General features: G+C 39.6%; 1 protein-coding gene across 1 annotated transcript in view; it reads right to left on the bottom strand.

Moving 5' to 3' along the window:
- jph2 (junctophilin 2) overlaps window positions 1-18,463 on the bottom strand; it is a 31,970-nt gene extending 13,507 nt beyond the window's left edge. Inside the window, exons 1-2 of the mRNA XM_028583022.1 lie at window positions 17,612-18,463; window positions 12,183-12,999 (exon numbers count right to left, since the gene is read on the bottom strand). Coding sequence (XP_028438823.1) covers window positions 12,183-12,999; window positions 17,612-17,990 — 1,196 coding nt within the window. The 5' untranslated portion in view covers window positions 17,991-18,463. The remainder of the gene's footprint in view (window positions 1-12,182; window positions 13,000-17,611) is intronic.
- Between the last annotated feature and the right edge of the window lie 4,296 nt (window positions 18,464-22,759).

Genomic DNA, 22,759 nt, shown 5'->3' with positions numbered 1-22,759 from the left:
AACGGAGAGCTCAACACACAGGGTGAAAAGAGGAGCTGCAGCAATGTGTAGAACAACAAAAACCATGGTGTTTTCTGAAAATTAAACCATGTAAACCTTCTGGTACAAACTCTAAATACAATTATGAACCTGAAAATGAGAATAATATGAGCACTTTAAAATCTAAAATAATTAAGGGTCATGAAGTAATTTGATTAAGATGTAAAATCACTAGGATTGTACTCATGTATATAGTTTCATTTGGTTTGGTTAGTTTTCTGGGTGATTATATGGGGATTATTACAGGCAAAAACAAGCCTTGGCTTCAGCCTATTCCTTTTTTGGTTAATTACGGTGGCAAATTGTGGGAAATAATTGTTTCTTTCATGTATGTTAACCGAAATAAAATTATTCATCATCATCAACATGTCACCCAGGTTGGGTTGGCGACAGTGTGGCTCAGTGATGTGTTTAATAGATTTTGGACAAAAATGTAGTTCTAAGTACAGTTTTAGGTGCTAGTATTTCAATTGAGTGTTTTCATTTTACAGTGTGTTACTTTCTATTAATACTCCACTACATTTGAGAGGCAAATATTGTACTTTTTACGCCACTACATTTATTTGACAGATCCTTTCAAAACATATGAAGTATGTATAATGACCCAATAGTATACAAAGTACTTAAAATGAGCTCCATCTTGATGCCATTAATTTACTGCATCAATAATTACAAGAATCCAACTATATTCTTGTAAGACTCTGAAAGAGGCCATTTTGCATAGTGAGGAATTTAATTTTTGATACCTAGTATTTTGAAGAAAATACCTCTGTCTTTAAATTAAGGAGTGCTTTTTCCACCAGTGGTATTCAGTACAGTACACAAATTATAAAAGTATTCCCACCCGCTCACTTTTTTATGTTTAGGTTATGTTGCAGCCTTCAATTAAATTCATTTCCATCATCAATCTACACTCAAAATCGATAATGACAAAGTGAAAACAGGATTTTATATAATTTGTAAATGTATTAAAAATGAGAAAAAAACTGAAATATTACACTAACATAAGTGTTCAAATCCTTTGCTATGACAGCTCAGGTGCGTCCTATTTCTCCCGATCATCCCGTGAGACGTCTCTACACTTTGATTGAATTTAACTGATTGGACGTGACCTATAAGGTCTCACAGCCGACAGTGGACATCAGAGCAGAAACCCAGACATGCGGGGGAAGGAGCTGCCTGCAGCGCTCACAGGCAGGATTGTGTCGAGGGCGAGGCACAGATCTGGGGATAGGCTACACGAACAAGAGCTCAGTGGCCTCTATAATTCCTAAATGGAAGCTGCTACGCCGCCTCTCACAACCCACAGTGTGTGTTTGTGGCAATCAATGCCTCTCAGCACCATACATGTGCAGAAACCTCAGACTTGAGTAGTGCTAACGTCACGTGTCCTCGAGGGTGGAGTAAGAGCTCACCCCTGCATTGCATTGCAAAGGAAAAAACAGATTCAACCCCTAAATAACCAGACAAGTTATCCAAATATAGTACAGTAAACGCATCATTGATTGAAAACAACCAGTGCCTAGAGCTGTAACAATTCCAAATGTTGCTGTGCAATTAATTGTCTCAGAAATAATTGCCATTAACAATATAATTGTCTCTTTCAGTCAAATTCAAACATATTTATTTATTTATTACGTTTTAAAATAAATTCAAGTTTTGAATAAATTCCAGGATTAATATTTTGGTCATGTGGCCCAGATGATAGATAGATAGATAGATCTTTATTGTCATTGTATGCAATACAACGAAATTCTGTTGGAGCAATCCTCTCCAAATAGCAGCATAGAGTAAAAAAAAGCATAGAGAGCAGCATAGAGTAAAAAAAATAGTAATAGAACAAAGACACAGTGCCTCTTTATCATCATAAAACAGCTTTTCTAACTGTATATCCTCCTTGATATTTTTGTTGCTATGAACAAGTGAAGGGTCAAGTGCCAACAACTAACAATTTAATAAAATATAAAGTCCAACCAATAATAATATAATCACTTATATAATTACAATTTGGCATATCTAAACAAAATCAACAATCACCAGTCACACGCCTTAAGACCTTAGCTAATGTGAGTGATTAATTGCTGTTAGACAAAGAAACTGCGATTATGAAAAGAAAGTGACAAATTGTCACAGGCCTACCAGTGCCGCCAGAAATCAAAGATCAGCTGAGTTTCCATAAATTTGTAGAGAGCTAGCAGTGCATACATATCCATCACTGTGGTTATAGTTGCTAAAATTGGTTAACATTAGTGCTAATAGCGCGGGTGGGTGGCAGAGCTAATATGGGGATTGTTTTGACTGATGATTCCCACCTGAACACAAAAGCTATTGCTCAGCTGCTTATTTTCAGCTGTAAGGCCATATGCTCTGGTATATCACTCAGCCACTGTATTAAGCACTGCTTCGCCTTCTGAGAATATCTTAAGGACACTGATAGACTCCAAGGCTAAGGACATCTATGGGCTTGACACCAACTTCATGAAAAGGCACAAGGAGTCTCTCTTATACCCGATCACGCATCTGATCAACCTGTCTTTCAGACATTCAATTGTGCCGTCAGTTGGAAGGTGGCAATGGTCAGTCCCATTTTAAAATCAGGGGAAAGATCAGAAATGGCCAATTACCAGCCAATCAGACTCTTACCTGTTGTATCTAGGGTAGCAGAAAAATGGGTTGCTAAGCTAATGATTAAACATCTAAATATAGGCAGTAATCCATTTCACCCCATGCAATTTGGGTTTCAAGCCCATCACTCCACAGAAACGGCAAATTGCCTTTTTTTAGAGAAAATCAAATGTTCCCCGGATAAAAGCTCTTTTGTCAGTGCTGTGTTCTTGGACCTGAAGAGGGCATTTGACACTGTAAACCATCATATTCTTTTATCAAAAATAACTTATTTAAATTTTTCTGAACAAGCTTTCCGCTGGATGAATTCATACTTGTCCAGTAAAAAGCAATGTGTCTGTGTTAGTAACACCAAATCCCCTCCCTTCTTGACTGTCCAGTAGGGGTCCCCCAAGGTTTCATACTTGGTCCAATTCTATTCTCACTCTACATTGACTACATGACTTACCTAATGTATATCAAAATGTTAACATCCAGATATATGCAGATGATGTTGTAATTTACACACATGGAAAAAATTATCAGGAGGTCTCATCTACTCTTACATCTGCAATGGTCCACGTTGATGACAGGCTTACTAGGTCTTGTCTCCATCTGAACACCAGCAAGACCGTCTGCATGGTGTTTTCCAAACAAAACACAAAGGTGACACAGTCTAATGTGTTCCTTAGAGGAAAGGAGCTAAAAATTGTAAAGGAATTTAAATATCTGGGGGTGACAATGGACTCTAACTTAACCTTCAAAAGTCATGTAAAAAGGGTGGCAAACAAGGTTAAATTTAATCTACAGAATTTCAAAGAAATCAGGCCATTTCTTTATGTCTTTATCTGGCTTCCAGAATATATCTACACACAATGATATTCTCACATACAGTTTCACAAATTGGTCATTAACTAACATGACAACGCTTAATTGTATTGAAGTACTCTTCAAGAGAGCCATTAAAATCTTGGATAAAAAAACATTATCATTTCATCACTGTAGCATACTGGAAAAACACAAACTATTGAGTTTTGAGAATTTTAAAATGATTAAGTATGCCTGTTTTGTATATAAGGCTATACATCATCGAGCCCCTCCCCCACTGAATGACTTATTTCAAAGAACTGAGAGTGGTGGTATTACAAGGGCCTCCACCAAAGAGGACTGTGTAATACCTTTTAGGCGCACCACATTTGGACAAACTGTTTTGTCAGTAAAGGGAAATAAATATTGGAATAGCCTGGCCCCCACAATAAGGGACCGTCCCACATACATCAATTTTAAAACTCATTTAAAAATCTGGCTTTCAGAAAACCAAAGCTGCACTCACTTTTAACTGCCTCACACATTTCATTATGTGTGACATTTACATGTTCTGTTGTATTTTGTCTGGACTGTTGTTGTTAGTGTTTGTCTTGCCTTTCAAACTATGAGGGTGTTGCATGCTTGTTACTGTTTTAAATTTTTACTTTTATCTGCCTGGGGACAATAGATGAAAATTGGCTATGGTGCTAACTCTAGCATATTTACATTGTGTATGTGTACTGATGTCCATTAATATGCACTGTCCCTATCTAAATAAACAATTAAATAAATAAAATATAGTTTCCAGTTTATATACGGTTAGAAGATGGCTGTGTCATGTGACCTTGTTATTTGCACACACTGTGACTATACAAATCACACCGTGTAAATAGGAACATGTTGGCGTTATTTTGTTACTTATTGGGAGCAGTAGGCTAGATGGAGCCGGTTACCTCCAGGATCTGTGCTAAGCTAGGCTAGCAGTGAGGGGCGTCAGACAGAGTTGCAACACGCACAGAGATGAGAAGGGTATGTATGGACTTATCTAACTCTGGGGGTTACGGTGAATAAGCTCAAGTCCCAATAAGTCGGCGTGTTGCTTTAAAAAAAAAAAAAAAAAAACTATTCCTATTTATTGAATACAAAAGTACACACAGGCCTTTTACAACATGACATCAGTTCAAGTAGTGGCAGTACAACTAAGAAAATCGACAGAAATACAGATACGTTCAAATAAATAAACATTTCTATGGAGTCAGCCAGTTATAAAGCTATTAATATGACAGAGCTTTCACCATGGCAGCCCCCTCCCTCTGGAACCCCCTACCCATACACACACGTGACTGTACTGACCCATTCAGATCACTTATCAAAGCCTACCTCTTTAGATTGGCCTTCACCATTACATAATATTACATTTCACCTGCTGTTATTGTTTGTGGATGTGTCGGTTTTATTGCTTCATTTGCTTTTAATGTGCTTAATGTACTAGTTTTATTGTTAAGTGTCTTTGAGTACTTTAAAAAGCGCTATATACATAAAATATATTATTATTATTAGAGGCAGGGTTGGCAACTATTTCCAATATACACTTTTATATATAATGTTTGAAATGGTCTTTACACCCTGACAGCAATAAACTAGTGATGGGCTCCGCAAAAGGATTGAAAAGGATTGGTCGTCTGTAGCTGCTGTAAGCCTGTAAAACGCCCACCAATCCCTGCCTTGCGGTCCCCTTTAAAAGAACCAATGAAATGGCTCCTTGCCCCGAGGAGACGGATTTCATAACGGGAGCTTTTAGTTTGCTAAAAAAAACGGCTTTGATTTGGCAGCCGCGGTTTTAGCAATAAACGATAAAACCCAATCCTGTTAAAAATGAAGAAATACAATCTGTAGATTAAACCTACATTATCTGATTTTTTATTTTTAAGTTTAGTCTATGTTCTTTAGTTTTAGGGAGCATACAGAGGAAGTAGTGGTGCTCTCTTGAGATGCACTATGCAATATCCGTCAGATCTTTCCCTCTACAATAGAACAAAAGGAGTCAGGTCAAAATGAGCCGGTCTGGCCCTTTAAGTTGTATAACTGCTGCAGTGTGTGCTGCTCCTCCAGTGCTTCTCTGCAACCAAATGTGACATTTGACACTGTGACCTAAATACCCTTTATGCTTGTAGGGCTGCATTAAGGAGACACTTGTTGTACTTTGAGGAGTGACGAGACGTCAGCTGTAGGAAGAAACCTGCTTTCGACACCCAAAGCTACGAACAATCGTACGCCTTAAATCTTCATTTTGAGCCAGTGGAAAGTGTAAAAGTGTTTGAATAGGTCCTGCTGTTTTTTGTCACGCTGCAGTTGCCCCGAAGGCTGCTGATGACAAGAGATATTCTGGCTTTCTGGCATGTGCCACTTTATCTGTGTGTGTGTGTGTGTGTGTGTGTGTGTGTCAAAGACTAATTTGTTGTCTATAAAAAGATGGCTAAATGTTACAGACTAATCAAATAACTTTGTCAAAATACACGTACATTAAGAGATAATTGCAACCTTATTATTGCCACATTGCTAAGAGGTCACCTAAATAAATACCTCAGTGATTGAAGAAGTTATTTTTAAAGTACTTAAGTACTTAAATACCACAGTGTAGAAATACTCTGTTACTGGTAACGGTCACACACTCAAAACATACAAGTGTATTATTAGTATATAAAATTACAGTAGTGCACTGTACATACTACAAAAGTACACAAAGTAAGTACTCATTATGCAGAATGGCCTAATTGGGGTGAATGGGAAAGTGTGTCCAAACTTTGGACTGGTGCTGTATATTGTAGTATTGCATTATAATTATTCATTTAATGAATGTTTACATCACTTTAAGGTGCAGATGGTAAAGGTAGGGGCTATTTTGGTTACTATATATATATTGTATATATACTGTTGACATCTAGAAGGAAGGCATCATCATTAATTTGTTGATTATTTGTTGTATTTGTACTGAAAAGTAACTAAAGTCATTTGTAATAAATGTAGTGGAGTAGAAAGTACAATATTTAAATATAGGGGAGTTGAAGTACAAAGTAGCATAAAATGCCAAAAAAAAAAAAAAAAAAAAAAAAAAACTAGAGTAAAGTAAGTACTTCAAAAGTGTACTTGAGTACAGTACTTGAGTAAATGTACTTAATTACTTTCCATCACTGGAATAGCCACAGAGATGCAATCAATAGTCCTCAGCTGAGGTTAGATATGAACTTTATTTACAATTGTTACACGTTACAAAATGCTCACATCAGCAGTACAGTATGTAATCCAAGCCGCACAACTAAAGCTAGGTGTGGTACATATATACGCTAAGCCTTTATACCCGAGCACTTGCTTATGAGCTGTGTCATATTTATATCCGTGGAACCATTTGACACCACTGCTGACGCAAGATGGCCCCAGATCTGTGATCTCTACGTGTTGCCGGCGAGCAGTGGAGCTAAAGCGTACAGTGGGTGATAGAAACTAAATCAGCAAGCTGACTGCTGTTTCCAAGCACAGCTGTGCACCGTTTGAACGAGCACTGAAATGGCTAAAACAGGACAAGAGTGAGTAAAGTAATAGGTAATAAGGTATGCAGACAAACATACGGAGCCGTTGCGATTCGGCTTAAGAAAACAGTCTGGGTGTTGTGTCTGTGACTAGGCAGGAAAGATGGGGTTTGGGCGCAGGGGGGAGGGGTGGGGGGATAATCAGCTGTTGCATTCCCCTGCGATTGTGATACAGCAAGAGTGTGCCTGCCCATATTTAGTCAGGGCTCGTCTTTGACCACAGGGCCCCTGTCTATGTGTGCGTCATTTACACCCTGTCCTGCCACACAAGTCCTCCGTAAGACAGCCCACGCAACACAGCAATGTCCACAGAGCGTCTGAAATGCTTGTGAACGTACAGCTAACCTGACTTGAAGAGGCCAGGTCTGGCATCCCATGCAGTGCACAGGTTGTACGTGTATTTTTAACCGTCCACTTCGTTGCCAAAGGATCATGGAGTGAGGAAACCACTGCCAAGAACAGTTGTGTCATGTCTCCACTGCTTTTATAATAAACAGATTTCAATGCAGGAGCACTCAAGATGGCTGTTGTTTAGTTTGTGTGGGGGCAAAAGTATGCAGATCCTTAACTTAAATAGAAAATACAACAATGTTAACACACTTCATTGCAAGTCAAAGCAGACTTTTAAAGTGACTGTATGTAAAATTTTAATGTTTCTAAACCTCTGCCATTTTTCATACAATGGTCCTGTAACAGCAAACGAGACTAACAGTGAAAAGAACGCTATTTTTTATATGGTTTTTAATAAGGCATCTGGTCCGATTTTTCCCTCAAAGTCACAGAATGATTTTTGGCAGGTAGACGGCGCTATAGTAACACATTCTGATGGGTCACAGATTTCAGCTGAACACCGGTAAAGCCTGTGTTAGCGTATGCTAAAAGGAAACAGGAGATTTCTTTATATGGGCCTAATTGTATTTTAAGGTTATTGTAGAAGTTATCTGCTATAGTTATGGCTAATACTGGGGCAGGACCATCACAGGAAAGAAGGAAATTAAACAAAGAACAACTAAAAGATAAAAGGGAAAGTGAAAGACAACGATAACGCGAGTCACACTCCGTCGGGCTTTAACAGACGGAGACAATTATGGGATTGTGAATGATTCAAAAACGTCCCCGAATTGGCCCTCGGGTATGTTATATATCTATTTCATTCATAAAATAACTTTAGATTGCGCGATGTGGTTGTACGTCAGTAGCCGACATTAAATGACGTCCCCTTTCATTTAGCGTGGACGTTTTCCTTTTACTCCGTGTTTGTGTATTTTCTGTTCCCTTGTCCCCCTGTAACTGTGTAAAGTGTCTTAAAGTATTTTAAATAATAAAAAAATTATTTTAAATGTACTGTCTCTTTGGTGGATCTGCAACAAAAAAACTCTCAGATTTATCAAACATAACAAGCGGCAACAAGCCAAAAAGATTAAGAACCACTGGTTAGGTATATAAAACAAGCATAGACTTTTGTAAACCTTTGTATGTAAAATTGTAATCTGAAAAGTAACTCCAGCTGATTAAAGGTGCTGTAGGTAGAATTGTGAAGATCCAGGACTTAGCCAAAAAATTTGAACATCGACAACTTCTCAGTCCCTCCCCCCTTTCCGCTAAAGCCCAAAACGTTCTCCTAAGCCCCTCCCCCCACAAGGGAGAATTAATGCGTGTGCATGAGCAGTGATTGACACGCAGTTAGACACCCCCCCCCCCTGGCCCTGATTGGTGCATCTGAACAAGGAGCGGTGGATTTTTGCAAATCACACTACAGGCTGTAGGTGGTGCCAGAGGAGCCGGATTTTCTTTTTAAACTACCTGCTTCATGTAGTTCTACTGGAAGATATGGTTAGTTTCAGAAAATATGACAGAAAGTTAGTTTTATAAGTCTTACCTACTGCACCTTTAATGTAGTGGAGTTTAAAGTGCATTATTTCCTTCTGAAATGTAATGGAAAAGTATAAAAATCTACCTCAACGTAAGAACGGTACTTGAGTAATCCCATCACTGGTCTTCCAGTCATTTGGAGTCTTACACAGTAAATGTATATTTCCTATGAGGTCATGTTTGGTTTTTTAAGGCCACCGAGGTGTTTCTGAAAGCAGTCTTACATAAATACTAAGCTTCCACTCTCAGCTCTGTAGATGTGCTGTAGGTGAGCTTAAAGCTCCGACGCGGCGACGAACACCGGCCCATAACTCTTATAGACTGCTTATCCTTGGGAGTACAATATTTAGATTTCAATCTGCTGGGACAGGGGTCTGCAGTCCATCAGTGGGAGTCTCACTGCTGTAAACACTGAGCTTATTTCAGGTGCTGAAGACCACTGTGGACAAAAGCGGCACCGCCTTGTACGGTCACAGACCAACTGGAGGTAGCCGTGCACACGTACGGACAATCAACCACATAATAAAAAAACATGTTTCCCTACAGTTGGATTCACTGATTTCATATGAACTGATTTCAGAATGCACTGTGATTAGAAAGAGGTTTAGATACTCTCATTTTCCATTTCTCCGTTAGACAGGTACTGTAATGGTGGCTCTTCAACACATCACACTGATATATGCTCATGGAACTGGTCTGTCACTAAGTTAAAGGAATAGTTTGACATTTTGGGAAATTAGCTTTTTTTTTTGCTGAGAATGACTTTGTATCTCACATTTGAGAGTCACAAACGAGTTATAATTTAATTATTGAGCTTTAGAGGTGCTGGCAGACAGATTTTGTTACATGTAACTTTTATTCTTGTATATCACCTGTCTTATTCTATTTTAGCTGTTTTTTATATCCTCTTTAAGAGATGTTTTTAATTGTTTTCAACTGCTCTTTAATGTTTTATGTAACACACTTTGAATTGTCCTGTTGCTGTAATGCTCAAATAAAGTTGCCTTGCCTTGTCTTTCCAGTCTTTACGCTAAGCTAAGCTAACTGTCTCCTGGCTGTAGCTTCACATTGCATGGACAGATATGAGTATGGTCTTCTCACCAAACTCTCGACATAAACAGTCATTTTACCTTGCAGAATATGGGAGTTGTTGGTCTTAGAAGAGTTAATGAAGAAGTTGTATCGCAGGTGAATTCTCTGTTTGCTACAAGCTGGGCTCACCAAATATCCCTATTACTAATATAACCACCATCTTTACACCCACAAAGATGCCTGGTGAAGATGAAATCAGATATTTTAACATTCACGGCTGAAACTTTAGACAGTTCTGCTTTTAAAGTTAGTCCGGTCTCGGCTGTTGAAATGTCATTCAGTATACCAGTTCAGAGGGCGAAAAGTCTGTTACATCAATTATGGAAAACCATGCTGTGCTTAAAGGACAATTCCTATGCAAAATCACCCTAGGGGTTAATAACACATTGGTACAGAGTCAACCGTTCTCTGGGATATGTTTTCATGCTAATCGAATGTGACCAGTTTTATCGCAAACTGCTAATTAGCTTATAACGCTAGTCGTCGGGGCATGCGAAAGAAAAAAGAAATCACTATTTCTATATCACTAACAAGACTCAAAATAGCACCACACTTCCACGGTAGCATGATGAGGGTCCCTACATGTAAACCGAAGCATTGAGAACTTTGTAAGTGTACAGACAGTGTAGAGGAAGTTTTTCTCGTCAACAGCAGGAGTGTGAGTTTATTAAAAAGATAGTTTATACAGCGTTTATACGAACGCTGTGCTTGAGCTATGTTACTGGTTACACGGCGTTCATCGTTCAACTGGTCATGACTGTTTTCCCAAGATGGCGCCTGCCTGTATACCGTCTTTATAAACTATCTTTTTAATAAACTGTTGTAATGGCGAATTTTATTATTTTAATGATTGTTTTAATATTCTACAAGATTATTAATTGTGTTCATGTGTAGATTCAAAAGGCTCCAACAGCTGGCAACCATGAACTTTGAGTCTAGCTGAAGCTATTTCTTGTTGTGAAGACCTCAGTCTCTCATACTGTTTACTTTTAGCAGATAAAGTGAAGAAGGCCATAAACTGTCTGAACCGTGTCTCCTTCTGTCTCCTGAGATAAACTCTTGTTTAGGCTAATGTTAAGAACAGGAGCAGAGGGGAAGGTGATACAATGGTATGACTGTTAATGGTGTCCTTTTTTAACTAAGGCCATGCTAAAAGATAAATTAAGAGGGGTGGCTTAACGGAGGTTTTCACTATATGATGTTTTGACATTTAGCTTTCTAGTTAGGAAGGCTTTTTCAGACGTGCTGATTGTATCTGTGAGATTGTGTTTCTCTATATTTGCAAATATAATAAATACTCAAAGACCAAACTTTGGTTTAATTCTCAAATAGTCTTTAATTCGTCTCATCTTGTGTTCATTGATACACACTCCTGCTGTTGACGAGAAAAACTTCCTCTACACTGTCTGTACACTTACAAAGTTCTCAATGCTTCGGTTTACATGTAGGGACCCTCATCATGCTACCGTTGAAGTGTGGTGCTATTTTGAGCCTTGTTAGTGGTATACAAATAGCGATTTCTTTTTACTTTACCCGTGCCCCGACGACTAGCGTTATAAGCTAATTAGCGGTTTGCGCTAAAACTGGTCACATTCGATTAGCATGAAAACATATCCCAGAGAACGGTCGACTCGGTACCTGTGTTATTAACCCCTAGGGTCATTTTGCGCCAGATTTGCCCTTTAATGCGCTCTGAGGTTGACTGGGACAGACTGTAACTATAATTCAACCACATGTGCAGCCTGGTCTAAGCCAGTGGTTTCCAAACTTTTTCACTTCAAGGACCCCTAAATTGGCACAAATTAGACCACTGACCCCCATCTGATAGGATTTTTGCTTTTAGATGTTTTATTGCAGAAAAAGTATGAAAGCCATGACCCAAATAGTCATACATTCTGTCTTTGTGTTACTTATGGAGGGAATTGTAGCAAAAATAAATCATTAATCTTTGTGCTGGGGATCCCGTGGGTGTCCCTGGACCCAACTTTGAAAACCACTGACATGAGCAATAATCACATCCCCAGCCAGACAGAGGAGCTGCAGCCTTTTGTGTCACATCATCTCTCCTTTCTGTAGTATCTGCAGAGTGTTCCCTTAAACTAGCAGTGTATTAGAACTGAACTGGACCAACACACTAACACTGATAAACAAGAAACCCCAAAAAATCAGGAGGCTCCTCACCTGGAAGCAGCGATCTCTGCCTTCTGCTTGCCGATGGCTGCAGCCCTCTGAGCGCCCTCCACCGCCCGCTCCACCTTCTGCTTGATCTTGGTTCCCTTCAGCTGGATCACCCTCTTCTTCATGGCCTTCACCAGCAAGTTGTTCATGTACTTGCCCTCCTCCTTCCCTCCCTCAGCGAAGGTGGTGCAGCCGTAGCCGTGTCTCTGGTTGTTCAGCCACTCACCCTCGTACTTCAGCCCGCTGGACCTCTCGCTTATTCCATATCCGGAGCGCTTGTCGTTCTTCCACTCGCCCATGTAGACCTCTGTGGTGGTGGCGTCAATGTCGGCCTCCACCGGAGGGAAATCCTCGGCTCCGGCCAGGCTCTCGTCCCCGATGCTGATGGTGGAGTTGGTGTCGCTGGCGTTGGAGCTGAGAGCCGACTCCGTCCTCAGGAAGCTGATCTTGCTCTTCTGGCTGGACAGCGAGGTACTGGAGTCGGACTTCTTTAGCTTACCCAGCAGGGAGCTCCTGTTAAACAGGCCTTTCTTTTTGGGCTTCACAGCCTCTGGGTCCACCTGTAGAGTGAGGGCGAAGCCTCCGCGGGACGGTCCCAGCTGGGTAGGGGTGGTGACGGGTGTCTCCTCACCTGAGGCGTTGGTGGTGGTGATCATGGGGACCTCTTGCTGCAAGACGGTGCCGTTGCTGTGCTCGCTGCGAAGGGAGGTCAGGGAGGTACGAAGAGGGGAGCGAACGACTGCTGCCATGCCATAAGGGACGCTCTGCCGGACCCCATAGCCGTGCCGCATCCCACCTGTGAACTGACCCTGGAAAGTACCTAGAAACATCGGAAAACAGGGAGTTATTCCTTTTTTAACTGCACCACAGACCAAACATCAGAGGCTACTGTTTACATGCTAGCAGCATAGCTCTAGGGACTATATCAGTCTGTCAGTTGGTTTGTCCACCACTTTGGTCCAACTGAAATATCTCAACAACTGTTTGATGGATTGCCATGACATTTGGTATAGACATTCCCTGAACCTAGCGGATGGATCCTACTGATTTTGATGACCACCTGACTTTTCCTCTAGCGCCACCGGCAGGTCAACTTTCACTTATCTTGTGAAATATCTTAACATCCACTGGATGGTTTGGCAGCACATTTTGTACAGACATTCGTGGTTTATAGATAGCAAATCCTACTGTATTTCGGGATCCCCTGACTTTTCATCTCGCGCCCTCATCAGATAAAAGTTTTTATTTGTCTAATACCTTGGTTTTTGACCAAATACCTGCAAAACTAACGACATTCCCATCAGCATCAACTGTCCTCTGTGTTTGGTTCTGATTAGCAAATGTTAGCTTGCTAACACGCTAAATTAAGATGGTGAACCCTGGTAAACATTATACCTGCTTAATACTAGCATGTAAGCGTTGCCATTGTGAGCAGGTTAGCATTTAGACTACAGCCTCCCAGAGCTGCTAGCATGGCTGCAGACTTTGAAACATGGCCGGGAGCGAAAATAGTTCACTTCATATAAAAGTACCCGTCCTTTTATTTCTGCCAGAATGTCCTGGATATCTTTAGTGTGAAATGTTCATTAACGCTGTGACTGACAAGTCATCTTGAGGTCTGGTCTCATGCTAAAATTGACATGAGTGTGGATTATAATGACAGCTAGGCCTCAGCTCAGCCCGCGAGGCCAGGAGGGCATGGTGGCTTGTGGGCTATTATTACAACCTGACATCTGGTGCTATCACATCCCCCACTGCAGCTTCCACCAGACTGGGCTTCAAAGCTGATGAGTCAGCTGTTACGGAGAGGGGAACCACTGCTATTGTACAAGCAGCGATCACAGCAAATGGTTTTATCTAAACCCGTTTAGTTTTCTGTATACAGTCCAGTCGATCAGCCAGTGTCTAAGGATTCAAAACTTTGCTTCTAAATGCTCAGGGTTGTCAGTAACCCTTCATTTTTAGCTATCTTCCGGTCTGTTAACACAAAATGATGTATGATCAGTGGTGGAAAGAAAAGACGTTCATTAACACAAGTACTTTGTTTAAAGAACAGTTTTAGGGCACTTGTACTTAGGGGCTGTGCAATTCATCAAAATTTGATCGTGATTTAGATTTCGGCTCCTAGAGATCACAAAAGCAATGCGATCCAGAAAAATGATTATTTTGCACGACGTTTTGCAAGTAAACTCTTATTTTGTCTTGTAATGGAAAAAAAAAAGTACGTGTCTTGTGAATGGAAAAGAAAAAAGTTCAACAGGGAAAGTATTTAGGGAAATTTCGCAGTTGTGGTGTTTTCACTGTTGATTTGTTTCACTGTTTTTTTTAACTTCAATAAATGCAACATCTTTCCAAAAGTCAATGAGAAATCGTGATAAATAATCGTGATTTCAATATTGACCAAAATCATTGTGATTATGTTTTTTTCCATAATTGAGCAGCCCTACTTGTACTTTACTTGAGTATTTCCTTTTTGCTCTACTTTATATTTCTACTTCACTATATTTCAGAGATAAATATTGTACTTTTTACTCCACTACATGTATCTGACAGCTATAGTTACTAGTTACTTTGCAGATTCAGGCTTAAAATACACAACAAGAACTACTTAGTGTAAAAAAAATATGATGCATTTTTATAGATTTATATGTAAGTAGTTAGCTACATCAGTTACAACATGAATGTGCACACAGTAATCTATCAATAACATAAGAGCATAATACAGTATAATACATAATGAATACGTGCTTTGGCAAATTAATAGGCCTACTTTCAGTACATTTTGCTTATATGTAGTTCTTTTACAGTAAGGTTTTGAATCGCAGAGCCCAGAGTATTTGTACATGTCAGTATTCCTACTTTGACTTCAGTCAAAGATCTGAATACTTCTTCCACCACCAAGATTCCTGCGGGGTTTGATTTCCAACAAGCTTTGAGCACCTTGACTGACAGCAGCAGGGTGATATTTTCTTCTGGTTACACACAGACCTCAGAAACTCAGGCTGCTCTGTTTTGTGATTTGTCTCCACGTTGCCTGCAATGAACTTCCAATGGACCATATGGCCACACTTGGCTTGAGGGGGTTTGGTCTTAAAGTGCTCATATTATGCTTTTTGGCTTTTCCCCTTTCCTTTATTGTGTTATATATATATATATTTTTGTTGTGCATGTTATAGGTTAACAAAGTGAAAAAGCCCAAAGTCCACCCCAAAGGGACTTACCATCTCCAACAGAAAACACTGTTCACAAACTGATCCAAACAGCTCTATTGTAGTCCAGCCTTTACTTCAGAGACAAACGTGCGTTACTTTGTAACACACGTTATAATGCTCGCCTAGCTGCTAGCATACTCTGCTTCTGACTGGCTAGTAGTCCTTACCTAGCTACTGCGCATGTGCGACTCCCAACAAAGATGGAACAGAAGTGACATGCCTCACTCTGTAGCTAAAACAGAGAGCTCAACACACAGGGTGAAAAGAGGAGCTGCAGCAATGTGCAGTACAAACAAAAATATGGTGTTTTCTGAAAATTAAACCACGTCGACCTATTCTGGTACAACCTCTAAATACAATTATGAACCTGAAAATGAGCATAATATGAGCACTTTAAAGCTGCATGAGTTAGTTATGATCCTCTCATAAAATCCAGCGGTGGAAAGTCACTTTTTACTCAAAACAAGAACTGTACTTAAATACAATTTTTAAGGTCCTTCTTTATTTCTTTATTTCCAGTTTATGCTACTTTATTCGGATTACTCCACTATATTTACCTGACAGGTTTTAGATACACAACATGTGATCAACAAAATATAATGCATGTTTAAGGATTAAACTAGAGTTACAAAGAGTATTTTTAGATTTAATATTGACACTTTTACTTAGGTAAAGGATCTGAATGCTTCCTTTACTACTGTAGAGGTATGCAGCTGCAGTTTAATGCATATTCACATTTCCACATTTTAGAGGTGGAAAGTAACTAAGTACATTTACTCAAGTACTCCACTTAAGTACAATTTGTGGATACTTGTACTTTACTTAGTATTTCCATTTACTACTACTTCATTTCAGAGGCAAAGATTGCACTTACTTAAATTACTTTTCAGATGAAAATTACTAATGCAAAAAATATAATGCTAAATAAAAAATGTATTGATTCCCAGAGGAAAATTTGCAAGCTACCTAGCAGTAAATAAAGTCATTTGAGTTATTCGATATAAAAAAACACACATTAATATCAAATAAAATGTTTTATTTCTTTATTTTATTAAACTTCCCAACAGCTAACTAACATTTGCTCCTCCTTACCAGCACTTTACGTACTTTAAGTATAATCTGATGATGCTAATACTTAGGGGTGCACCGATCCTATATTAAGATTGGATATTGGTCCCGATATTGACAAAATAGCTGGATCGGGGATTGGAAAAAATTAACAGATCCACGGGCTGATCCAGTTTTGTTTAGTTTTTTTCCCTCTGTCGCACGTGTGTCGCATGCTGGAAGAGTTGAGTGTACGAATAAATAAGAATTCAATACATTACATCTATGTTATTTTGTCTTAGTTAGTTAAGTAATGTTTAGTTAGGAAAGTCTGGTGCCTTTAGTCCCTTCCACATGGTGGAAGGTATACATTTTATTATTAATTCCACAACGCTATCGGATCGGTATCGGGTATCGACAGATGCACAAAGCCCAGGCATCGGTATCGGGACTGAAAAAGTTGGATCGGTGCATCCCTATTTTGGACTTTTAGTTACATAACATTTTGAATGCAGAACTTTTACCTGTAACAGAGTATTTTTACATTCTGGTTTAGGCCTGTGACTACTTTTAAGTAATGGATCTGAGTACTTTTTACACCCTCACAGGAACATCTCAAGTACTGCATTTAAATAGCTTGTACTTTTCCGTTTTATGCTACTTAATACCGTTACGACTTTGACTTGTAACCAGTGCTGGAATGTAACTAAGATCCATTTACTCAAGTACTTTACTTAAGTACACATGTGAGGTACTTGTACTTTACTTGAGTCTTTTCTTTTCATGCCACTTTGTACTTCTACTCCGCTACATCTCAGAGCACAATATTGTACTTTTTACTCCACTACATTCATCGGGCAGCTTTAGTTACTAGTTACTTTACTAATTAAGTACACATGTACAGTAGTTCATAAAATAGCCTACAGTGTTTTATTATAAATTAAAGTACCCAACAATATAAGGGCCTACAAGTCCAGCTGAAATGATTAGACCATTAAAAAAATGTAACGATTTTTCTGCATTGAGTACTTTTACTTGTAATACTTTAAGTACATTTTCCCGATGATACTTACATACTTTTATTTAAGTAAAAGGATCTGAATACTTCTTCCACCACTGCTTGTAACAGAGCATTTGCTATTTCTAAATCAGCACCTGTAGCCTAACTCTCACCTCCATCAGCGTATGTCTCCGTTCCATATCCATCCTGAAGCCCGTTATTCCATGTTCCTTCATACTTGGCTCCACTGCCAACACTGATCCGGATGCCATATCTCCCCTTAAAGCCATGAGTCCATTCCCCTTTGTAAATCCAGTGTCCTTTGGATTCTACTCCCAGGCCGTGACGCTTCCCCTGCGACCAGTAGCCCTCGTAGGTGTTCCCGCTGGGCCAGGTGTACACTCCCACCACCTCGAAGCCGTAGTTCCAGGAGCCGGAGAACTCGCCCTGGCCTTTGGGTCCGGTGCAGATGCCATGGCCGTGGGCTTTGCCTCCCTCCCAGCCTCCGCAGTAAGCTCCGCCGTCGTCGAACTCGAAGCGCCCGCCGCTCATGCCTCCCCCTCAGCCCAATATAACGCCCCGATGAGAAAGTTAAGTTGAGTCCGTTACCTGGCTAAAGATAAAACCTCCGTCAGTCTGACTTCACCTTCACCTGACATCAAAGCTGATTGGAGATATCCTTGGTGCTCAACATGTGGGGGTTTCTTCTTTTGGAGTTACTTTGGGGGGTTCTGCGCGTGTCCATGAAGCTCCGGGGCGCACTTGACACTTTGCAGAAAACTTTATATTTTGCCCTCTTCTTTAGTCGTCGATTCCACTCAGTCTAGTGTACAGATTTCCCTCCAGGATGGATGATGCTGTGTTACAAACGTGGATGACTGGGTTATTTAAATGGAATTGTTTCCTGTAGATGTCTGTCTTGACAAGCCACTGATCTTACATGGCTTTTTCCAGGTGGCCACAGAGAAAAGCCCCTTTCCCCCCTGTCCCTGCCACCCAGCTATCTCCTGACAGTCGCTGCTGTTGGAAATATTTGAGCAGACCTAACAAGGCGACCAATCCCCACACACACACCCTTCCAAAAATACAACCCAATCCTTACTCTGCTGCCTGCAAGGAGCCATGCCAGAGTCTTGCACCTCGGGGCACATGCCATCAGGACTCTGCTCTCTATTATGTTTTACCGTGCAGTTAATGCAATAATTATTCTCTAATAAGCTTGATGAAAGATAGATCTAAAAGTAGATAACTCGCTGTCATTTCTCATTGATGTTCCTATATGGCCCGCATGGTCTCATAGATCTTATAATATAGCCTAATAATATTTTCAATAGGAAATTACAGCCTGTGTGTCTGTGCTTGAGATTATAATAACTTTATTTAACGGTGTATAAATAGGCTTATATGTCTATGTAAGCTACATCTCTTCCTATGACGTTATCATTGCAGTACATTTTGGGATATTGTTTGACTGTAAGTTGAGTCATAAATTGTAGTGTATTTTTTCACAAGAGTTGGAGTTGCTGGATAACTACAGGTGTCTACTTACAAAATATAAAATGTAATGCTCCACTCATAATTACTTTTTACATTGCGACCTAATTACATTTACAAACAGTGGGAATTCATGAATTACATTATGGGACAGAGCAGTGTAGGCTCCTGTACTGTACTTCACTCTCTCCACTCCCCCTGCTGGGAAATGTCGGTAACTGCATTAAAGATATTTAAATTCCTTCTAAATTTTGTTAAACCTTTGGGAATACAAACCAGCAGCTGTGGGAAGAAGAACTAGGCTACTAATTAGATATTTTTACTTGAATACAAATAGGCTACATTCATTTAAAAATACTCAATCACAAGTAAAAGTCCTGTATCAAAAGCATACTAAGTAGGCCTAGGTAGCAAGTATAGGCTATCGGCGAAATATAGCCTACTTAAAGGTGCAATATGTAATACTGACAGCTAGTGTTTAAAATAGTTACTGCAGTACAAATTCAAAATACTGAAGAGAGTCGTCTCCCCCGCCCCCTCCTACCCAGACTCATAGTTCACGGAGGTTGCCAGGCTGAGACCGCAGCATCCACAACAACGTTGCTAGACGCTTGTCTCACATAGCCAGACATTACTCCACAGCACAGCGGAGTAGCTAGCTAACATTAGATGCTGGCTATATTGACAGTCATAGAAGCCTGTGCTCACGCGTTGCGGAGTTCTGTACCCAACTGACAGACACACTTTTTTCAGTTTAGAATTACGGTAGGAACCGCTAAAAACACAACAACCTCGCCGTCTTCTCCACCCGACGGACACACACACTTCCTTGGCTTAGAATTACGTTAGGAACCGCTAGAAATAACCAAGCCCGCAGGAAGAGCGCCATGTCTAAAAGCCACCATGGGCTTAGCAGATAGGGGTGGTACTGCACACCATGGTCCAGAAAGACTCTTCACATAGACTTTGCATGGCGAAAGAAACTTCTATATTTCAGCGGATAATTTGTTTCGGGGTATATCAACTTACCAGCCTGAACACTGAAAGGGTCCTTGTTTAAAACGTCACGTTTTTAACATTTTTAACATTCACTATGTTTGCTTTATGCGCTTTTGAGCACTCTCATTGGAATATACGGGGCTTCCCGCCGAACACTGTATCCAGTTCTCTTAATACATCCATGGAAATACCACTAGCTTGCCGTCCTCTCCACCCGACTGAACACACTTTATTGGCTTAGAATTACGGCAACAATCGCTAAACACTCTTACCGCTAACACTTACCGCCCCACTCTCTTGGCTTAAAATAACTCACCGTTGTTGGCTACGGCTATATATCTATGGGCTACGGCCACTGAACAGGCTAACGCTACATGTTGTAAACAGCCTCGGCCTGCTTGCCTGGTCCTCCGGTAACGTTAGCTAGCAGTTAGCAGAATTAGCATGGCGGCGTTAGCCAGGACCAGCCGGGATCACTTTACTGGCTGTGTCTCAATTTGTTTTTATGAGTAACCAACTCGGGTACTCTAGCTATATAATTCAATGTGAGTACACAAATGTTGAAATGACATAAAATGCCCGTCCCTTGTAGCCGTGATAAATTACCCTGAAGCTAATGCTTAGCTACCTGTTCAGGAGGAAATTAGCCAACTCTGTGTCCTTTTGGGCTCTAAGCTGTCTCCATCTTTCAAATACATTACACGCCGTTTTTTTAGGTCGAGTAGAATCTTTCTCCGTTGATACTGTTCGTTTGTTTGCTACTTTCATGGCTGTAGCCTACTAATGTTACAGCTGTAGCACGCTGGGTTTAAGTTTTTCCAGGTATATCTGGCAACCGGGCCTGGCTGTCAAACTGGACAGTCGATAGCAACACACAGGTCAAAACACAAACAGAAATTCCGTCACGGAACGGAAATTTCAAAAGGAGAAAATACTGGCATTAGCATTGTTGTCAGAAAAGATAGTATTTCTATTTATCATGTTTCCTTAATATCTGATGACGCATTGGGGTAATTTTTTTGATTTATTACAGTAAATATATTACATATTGGACATTTAAAGCGTATATGTATTAGAAAACATCTTAAAGAAACTACAGACCGCTATAATTTTACACAATTAATTCAACAGCCCACTCGGATAACTTCACGTTCCAAAACATTAATAGATTTACTCTTTGTCAATCGACCTGAAAGAATTATTAAAACATTTAACTTTATGACTGGATTATCAGACCACAATGCTTTCTTTTTTTTAAGAAATCTTACAAAAAGACGATTCAAAGTTTCACACAACCATACTGTGTATAATGCGATTCCAAAAAATCAAATGCCAAATTTGGTAGCGGCGTTGCAAGAAATCGATTGGAGTGAATTAAATCAAAGTGAGGACATAGAGAGTTGTAGTAATCTGTTTCAGTGTAAAATCGATCAAGTAATGTTAAACTTTACCAAAAGAGGGAGTCATAATAAGAGAAAAGGAAAGTTGTTACCTTGGGTAAATGATGAGTGTAGGAAATTAATGAAGGAGAGGGATGTGCAACTTAAAAAATCAATACAATCAAGTCTTACTATAGATAGGCAAAAATTCACATCCTTAAGAAATAAAGTCACTAATTATATGCGAAAGGCAAAGGCAAAATTCTTCATGGATATTATCACTGATGCCAAAGGAAATGGTAAAAAGATCTGGCAAAATCTTAATAAATTACTTGGTAGACAAAAAAAGAATCAATTGAAGACTTTGAACTCAAAATTAACAACACTGTAGTAAAAAATCCAACTTCTTTATCAAATGAATTTAACCAATACTTTTCTAAATCTGTTTGGGAGATAACTGAACAGTTTGAGCCATCTGAGAAAATACTTAGACCCATTGATCCTTCCAAGCCTGTGTTCAATTTGTGTGAAATAACAGAGCTGGAGGTAGATAAGATCATTGGATCACTTAAGAGCTCAAAATTGAAAGATGCGTATGGGCTAGATTCACATTCTCTAAAATTATGTAAAAACTCCTTAATTGCTCCAATAACATATATGATCAATTTATCATTCAAGCAGAGACTTGTTCCATCATTTTGGAAAATGGCCTTAGTCACCCCAATTTTTAAATCTGGTGATAAATTAAATGTAGCCAACTACCGACCAATCAGTATCCTTCCTGTGGTCTCCAAGGTCGCTGAGAAGTGGGTTGCTAAAATTATAAATGAACATCTAAATAAAGGCCATTCTCTCTTGCATCCTATGCAATTTGGGTTCCGCACCAATCACTCGACTGAATTTGTTTATAGAAAAAGTAAAAAGTAAATTGGATAATAATGCTTGTGTCGGTGCTGTATTCTTAGATTTAAAAAGAGCATTTGACACTGTTAAGCATGATATTTTATTGTCTAAACTGACATATTTTAACTTTTCTTTAAATGCCGTTCAATGGATTAAATCTTATCTGGACTCAAGAAAACAGTGTGTTAACATTAACGGTGTCAAATCGTCTTTCCTGGATGTCCCCGTTGGTGTGCCTCAAGGGTCAATACTTGGTCCCTTATTATTCTCTTTATATATAAATGACCTTCCAAATACTTGTGTTGATGTTGAATTTCAAATGTATGCTGATGATGCAGTCATCTACACAAGTGCAAAAAGTGTTCAAGAGGCTTCTGTTATCCTGACCTCCGCCCTGGTCCCTGTAAATGAATGGCTTTTTAAATCCTGTCTGTTACTTAATACTAAAAAAACTGTTTGCATGATGTTCACTAAACAGTCCTGAGACATAAAACAATCTGGTGTATTTTTAAGAGGAGTAGAATTAGAAGTTGTTTCAGAATTTAA

Source organism: Perca flavescens, chromosome 7 (genome assembly GCF_004354835.1).
Source record: "Perca flavescens isolate YP-PL-M2 chromosome 7, PFLA_1.0, whole genome shotgun sequence".
Taxonomy (NCBI): domain Eukaryota; kingdom Metazoa; phylum Chordata; class Actinopteri; order Perciformes; family Percidae; genus Perca; species Perca flavescens.
Note: the sequence above shows the minus strand (reverse complement) of the source record. Positions and strands in the feature narration are given on the sequence as shown.